This window comes from Myotis brandtii, unplaced genomic scaffold (genome assembly GCF_000412655.1).
Source record: "Myotis brandtii unplaced genomic scaffold, ASM41265v1 scaffold316, whole genome shotgun sequence".
In the NCBI taxonomy this organism is placed as follows: Eukaryota; Metazoa; Chordata; class Mammalia; order Chiroptera; family Vespertilionidae; genus Myotis; species Myotis brandtii.
The window spans coordinates 1,166,836-1,174,185 of NW_005362116.1; the positions used below are offsets into that span (position 1 = coordinate 1,166,836).

The window sequence follows — 7,350 nt, forward strand, 5'->3', positions numbered from 1 at the left end:
CTCGCCTCTCGCACCTGCACTCCTTCCAGGAGCGGAGCGGGGCGGGCGGCGAGGTTGGGGTGGGACCCTCTAGCCCGGACCCCCGGGCTGGCGAGTGGGACCTGGAGAGGCTCACCTCAAGTGACAGCGCCAACTTTGAAGCCTGTTTACTGAACCCAACTTCCATGGGCCGGTTGTTTACCCCGTCGTTGCTACCTTCACTTCTTTTGGGGGAGGAGGATGGGTGGGCTTCTTCTGACGAGTATTGGCCAGGTGATACCCATTTGGGGTGGGTAAGTTCTCGGGCAATTATTCAAATAAAACCCAGTGATCTTTTCAGACAGCCTGGGAGACTTTGCACATTTTGAACTATGTGACCCCCCTCGCGCCCCCTCCCGCGCTGCGCTCTGCAGTTTGGTGCTTTTTCTTTCATCTCCCCCCGCCCCCCCTTCTGTGTATCTTTCTCCCGGCTCCTTCAGCCACAGCCCGCGGGTGCGTGTGCGTGCGCGTTGGCTGTGACACGGGGGTTACATTGGTTCCTGTGCCCTTTTCCCTTGCAGGGTGAAGCTCTGGGCCTCGGCTTTCGGCGGGGAGATAAAATCCATTGCTGCTAAGTACTCCGGCTCCCAGCTTCTGCAAAAGGTAAGGTTTCTGTGGTGGCAGGAAGCAAGCGAGGATTTTTTTTCCAGCACAGAAAATGGAGGCAGTTTTAGTTTCCCAAACAAACGTGAACCCCCGGCAGCATCAGTTAGCAGAGGTGTCCCTGATCCCCGGTTTCTTGGCAATGCCCTGTGCGGTGACTTCTCCCTACCAGCTGGCTATTTTTAGATGACACTTGATTCTAAACACAAAGAAAAGCAGGATACTCACAGGCACTGTCCTGGCCGGGGCTCTGAAACTCAGTGCTTCTGCACAGCTCTCCTCTCGTGTCGGTGTCGGTACTGCCGTTTCAGTGCCAGAGCAGATGCTCCTCGGCCAAAAAATGCTAACTTCATCCAAGGGGTCCAGACTCCGTGCTTATTTGGTGGTGCCTTTCACCTCGCCTGCCTGTGAGGCTGGGGTTCAGTGGATCAGAGAGAGACGCTGCACTATTGTTTGTCATCCCTGCAGTTGTACAATCCCATTATTCCCCAATCATCTAGACCCAGGGCTGGGATGCATTACATCATTACAGATAAGGAGAATGAATATGGTTATCTTTCCACTCAGCTGCACTGCCGGGTAATAACCTGGGAGAGTGGTCCGCAAACTTAAGAAATTGGTCTGCGTCCATATAATTCTGGAGAGTAATGAGAATGGAGAATTGATTATTAGGCTTTTATCAGGAGCGGCATCAATTTTAATTCAAACAGACAGCATTATGTTTAAAATTACAGTGTGTGATATATGGTCCTTTGCCCTCCTCTCTAAGAAGAAAAGAAAGGGGGAAAAAAAAAAAGGTCCGGGAATGAGAGATTAGAGGGGTTAAAAGAGTTTCAAGTTAACAAATCAACAGGATTAATCCAAGTATTCTCTTAAAGATAGAAAACAAAATTGGCCTTGAGGGGATAATTCTCCGAAAATGGGTACAAACAGCTTAAATTGTTAAGTTAACTTTTAAGCATTTTAAAATGTGCTTTTTGGGCCAATGTAACATATGTGTTATGCACGCTGCCTGGTAACCAAGTACGTATTTTATTTATGGCATACCGCTTCAGAGAGGAGCATTTTTGGGGACAGTATATGAAACAGTTTGTCACATGAAATTTAAATATCGTAATAAAATACCAGCCCATAATAGAATGTTATTCTGGTTTAAAAACTGCCAATAGCCATACTCTTTTAAACTGTGCAGATTGTTTGCTCAACTCCATTATTTGGGGAAGGAGTTCATTGAATTAAAGGCAGTTGATAAAAATGTGAGGCTCTGATGTACCCTTATGGACGATGATAGTTTACATACCTGTGAACCTTCTCTCAGTTTGTAAGGATTGCATCTTCTGCTCGTATTCTTTTACTCTGGACCAGTCTGTACCCTGCCTTGGCGTTTTGCCCATGTGTCAGATGTGTTATGTGGAGAGTTCTGGACTATCGCATTGTCTGTGTATTTTTCTTATGCTTTTAAAGAAGAGAATATTTGTATAACTTTAAAGAAATATTTTTCATCTGCATGTTGTAGTGGAGTTGTAGCAACTCTGAAAGCATTACTTCAGAGCCTGTGACTGTTTTTTTAGTTGTGCTTACATATCTTCTAGTTCACATTTTGTAGGAGCACATGAAATATATATTTTTCTTCTCTCTGAAGTGAAAACACACACACACACACACACACACATTCACACGCACTGCACAAAACCCCATCAACCATATTATTGGCTTCTCTATAATAGCAAATTGGAAACAGTTAAAATGCTTCTCTTACCTTCTCATCAGCATCCTTTCTGATAGTGAATTCACAAGCCTAGCTTTGCTTTTGTCATCTTTGCAGCTTGACAATTGTATAATTATTTCCAGCTGTTTATGGCTTTGTTGTCAGTTCTTGCTGTTGCCTGGCATTTGGTAATCTGATGCGAGGAAGGTGAGGTGTTGCTTAGCATTAGGGTCCGGGATGGGTATCTGCTCTTGCTCTTGGATTGCAATCACCGGCCATGGAGTCATGAGGTACCCAGGGCTTTGGCTTGCTAGGCAAGTACTTCCATGAATGATGGGCCGGGCACATTAGACAATGCACATTGGGGACCATTTTTGCAGTTATCTTTTGGCCGTCTTATTCCATTGCCCCCAACTATGACTATTTTAAAAATTAGCAAAGAACACTGATTTAGAGAGTTCAGAGGATGAATGAGAAAAGATCTGAGGTGCTCAGAGTGTGGGAGGCATAGCATCATTTGGAAAAGCAAGGAGCCGGTTGCCTTTCTCTTCTTTATTTTCAAGTTTCTGGCCATTTGCATGGGAAATTACTCCTCTAAGTCAAAACTCTCTGCATCCTTCCATTATAGCATTGCATCTTTAACAGTTAAGATACTCTCAAAATGACCGAGAAAACTTGGTTGAAAAATGCGTTAACACTGACTGTATTAAGAGGACTCAAAGGTGACAATACTGTGTTGCATAATAGACTGTAATTACATTTTTAAGGCATGGACATTGAACCTTGAATTTCAGTTAAGTGAGGTATACTGCAGGCCACTGTATAATTGTATGTACTCTATTGTGTAGTTTCTCTGATTGACACTTCCTGTTGTGATGGATGTAGTATGCTCATTTTTAGCATGGGACTTTAGGACTTTTTGCACTAAGGCAAAAACTTTATAAAGTAGTTATTGTGAGTAGAAGTTAAGTAATAATTGGCCATCTATTTTAAGGTGTTTGAGGACAGGGAAAACTGCCATTTTGGTAATAGGTTCTTATTAGGTAATTTAATGGGAGGTAGCAGAATTATCACTGACTTCAACATAAATACACATAGTTAATAATGTGCCTCATTGTTGTGGCTTCAGAAAGGAGACTATTTCATTAATTGTTTCTGTATTTCATACCATGGCTTTTGCTACTTTAGCTTATGATAATGTATTAGGTATTCACTGCCAGACTTTTCTTATTTTTTTTCCTCCTTTTTGTCTTTGCTGAGCACAGGAATAGCAACCTATTAGTTCCTTACAAAGAGGAGATCTTTTATTTTATAAAATGCAGTAGTCCGTGTTTTAGCGAAGTTGTGTGTTTTCAGTACAGAATGGGGGGACGTGGGGCTTGGATGTTGGAGCTGGACTGAATCTTGAGAGGCCTTCCTGTGGTTCAGGAGCGCGGGCCCGGGAAGGAAGGTGCTGGTATGTGGCTGTGTGCCTGGATGCTGCCTTCCTGAGCTGCAGATACTGCAGGGGTTTCGATTCACTTCACCCTTTAATTAACTTTCCTATTTGACATATTCATGCCAGGATTCAGCTCCTCCATCTCGCTTCATTTTCCCCAAAGAATGTGCTTTGTTTGGGTTCTTTGGGGGAGGCATGGCTTCATTACCCCTCTAATACCGGGGTTCAGTGGGAGGCATTCTAGTAGGTCAGATAACCTAGGCTGTTAAACTCCCGGGCTCCCCAGCCCTAACATTCACAAGAAAAGGCATTAAACTGGCATGATTCTCATTTCATCCTCCTTGGGGACAATTTGGTAGGAGCTGGGTGTTTCATTCTATTTAGTCCTGCATTCAGGGAATGCTTGTTCATGGGAACGAAGGGTTTCAATTGCATTTTCCAGAATTGTGTTGATAAATACACAGCAGAAATATAGGTAATGTGTGTCTGTGGCAGTAATGCTGGGAAAGCATTGACATTTACCTTGGATGCCCCTTGCAGCCCTTCTTGGAATGCACAACTAGGTTTTTGTGTTATCAACTATTTATCGAGAGAGCGGCTTTAATACACAAACTTGATGTCTCTTTCCACAGGGCAGAGTCAGCAAAGTAAAAGGCTGGCTCTTTAAGCCACTTTGATAATTATGACTTTTTTATCAATGTGGGAATCGATGGACGTTTGAATAATTAAATAGGAGTAGACACTTGTCAGGAATTGGGGAGCAGTGCTTGCTGCCCTTAGGAAGCCTGAAGCTCTCCCTACAGATTGCTTTTATGGGGGAGGTGCCACTTAGCTGAGCATTTTTGTTGAATAAATACAGTTATTTGTCATCCTGCAAGATTAATGCATTCACCCTATGCTGCCGATGCTTTAAGTCACGGCACCACTTCAGTTACTGGACTTTTCCCTGGCAGATTATTTTTTAAAGTCTTGAAATCTCGGAAATGACAGCTTTCTTTTACTTTTAAAAAATATATGTTTTTATTCATTTTTAGAGAGAGGAAGGGAGAAGGAAAGAGACATTGATCCACTACCTTGTGCACATCCCCTACTATGGATCGAGCCCACAACCCGGGCATGTGCCCGAACTGGAATCTAACGGTGACCTCCTGGTTCATAGGTCACTACTTAACCACACCGGCTGGGCGGAAATGACCATTGTCAAACTTTGAGGGCAGTTTATTGGTGTCATTAGCCCAGTCATCAGGACATTAGCAGGGCAGGGTAAACCAGTTAAAATTCAGTGTGAGCATCTTCCCCAGGCATATATCTACTTGCATCTATAAACTGGTACATGGTCACTTGCTGTTCAGAGAAAGTTCTTTTTTTATGGCTTTGCTCAGTTTTGGTTTGAGCCCCTTTTATTCATTTCTCTTTCTTTTTCCTCAAAAATTTTTTTCTTTTCTGCCAGGTATACTTCTGCTCTGCTTTTTCTCTCATCAGGAACTGGTACAGCCTCTTCCTCAGATTTCCACATGCTAGTCAGATAAGGGAAATGAAAATGTAGGCATGGTGCTCTTGTCAGAGGCAAACTTCAGACTTTTATTTCCATGTGCTAATCAATTGTGATCAATTACTATGGTGATATCAAACTGGTTTTCTTTTATATTGTATTTTATCTTATTTATTCTAATACCAGGGTGCTGTTAGGCAAACACATGAATATCAAACCACCTAATAATTATGAAATCTGTCAGGCACAGGCAAGCACAATTAATGTTTCCAGTCTGTGATAAAGACATAGCTGTGTATCAGGATGAATAAAACCATTACCCTGAGCACCTACCAGGTGGTCTATTGTATTCAAATAAGTGCAAGTTTGGGGTTCAGCCTTTTTCTTTTTCAGTTTTTGATTGATCCTCACGTGGTGTTTAATGCTCCCACTTATGCTGGTCAGTGAATGGCTCGGGGTGTTGGGCTTACTTAGAGAAGTGTACATTCTCACAGGGATCCTTTGCGTCAGGTCTGTCATTAATCCAGATTTCCCACTGCAGGTGCCCACTAGTGGCCCTTTTCTTTATCCAAGAACGCACCTCTGAGGCATTTATTTCAGGCACCGCCCTCATCTTCTGCAGTCACAGTGCTTGTTAGAACGGGCTCCGGAGTCCACAGGTTGTGTGTTCCTGGGACACTATGATGTGACTTAGAGGTCTGCTATGGCTGAGACTGAGAAAAAAATGAAATAGGTATTATAGATGCCAGTCTATGAATTTGCATATGAGATTCCTCCCCCTCCCCCATTTTAATGTAATTTTTATACAAGAGACACGTGGCCTGTGTTTCATCTCCAGTGACTCGAGTGATGCTTTTATGCATCATTCAACAAGAGAAGTTCCTCATACCTGGCAACACATAGAATCTTCATCAGCCCTCTTTGGCCCACTAAAGTCAGCTTCTTCTTCAAGGGAAGAAAACGAGGTAGGGGAAGAGGAGGGTGCTTGCTGTCCCTTGCTTTTCCTGAGCAGTTAGAGACCAGTAGACAGAGGGGGGTTGTGTCTGAAACGTAAAGCCAGACTTAAGGGCCCCTCTTTGACACAGTCCTCTACCTGAGCCACACCCCATCCTTAGCAGACGAGGCATCTGCATAGCTGATGTGTTTGGGGGGATTTTTACCTGCATAGCCAGCACATCTGCTTTTCAGAAAAAAAGTTATTTTACAAATACAGCTTTGAAAAGGGTCTAGTATGTTTTCAATAAATGGCAAACATTTTGATTTTCACTTGCTTTGAACAACATTCTCTGGGTGCTCATTCCAAGGCAGTTTAACTATGGCATTACATTTATAGGGTGTATTAACTTTATATGTTGCATGGCTTCCCCAGTTACCCCAAATCAAGATTATGAAAATAACTCAGAAACCAAACTGGGCATTTCAAGGCCAAATTGGAAAGGAGAGCATTATCTCTTGACAAGACATAGTTGGCTATTTCTTCACTTTGTGCATTTGCTATTGGAAAACTACCCTCCCAAGGTTAAAAGAGCTGCTATTCATGTAAATGCCCTGGACAGGCAAGCTGGGCAGGGCTGTGGATGGTCTTGGGTTATCCATTTCTCGTGAAGCCACTGCCAGTCGATATTCGGGGCTTGCACATGTCATTGCCATTATACTTATTAAGTTTGTGTGTGCATGTGTGTTCCAATAAGAATGGATGCTGCTCATCGCAGAATGTGCCAGATGCTGCCTGCTGACAGGAGGACTGTTCTTGTCCTCTGTGCTGCTGGAGAGCAGGGCCCGAGGGAGCACACCAGGGAGCTAGGACAGAACCGAGTGACCCGGTCCACCAGGCGTGGATTTGTCCAGCATCTGAGATTTTATAAGCAGCTGGAAGCTGAGGATGTGCTCAAACCAGGACCAGCTACATAATTTGCAGGGCCCAGTGTGAAAAGAAAACATGAGACCTCTTGTTAAAAAATTATGAAGACTTTCAAGATAATAATAGAGCATTAAGGCAAGCCGAGGGCTCATTGGGTCCAGGAAAACCCACTGTGCGAGAGGCCGTCCTCAGTTTGCCTCCCCCCCCCCCCCCCCCCCCCCCCCCCCCCC

General features: G+C 43.8%; 1 protein-coding gene across 1 annotated transcript in view; it reads left to right on the forward strand.

Annotated features, from left to right (window-relative positions):
- LOC102261892 (voltage-dependent calcium channel subunit alpha-2/delta-3-like) overlaps positions 1-7,350 on the forward strand; it is a gene marked incomplete at its 3' end in the record, with an annotated part of 535,527 nt that overhangs the window by 106,943 nt on the left and 421,234 nt on the right. Inside the window, exons 2-3 of the mRNA XM_005870310.2 lie at positions 30-223; positions 540-621. Coding sequence (XP_005870372.2) covers positions 30-223; positions 540-621 — 276 coding nt within the window. The remainder of the gene's footprint in view (positions 1-29; positions 224-539; positions 622-7,350) is intronic.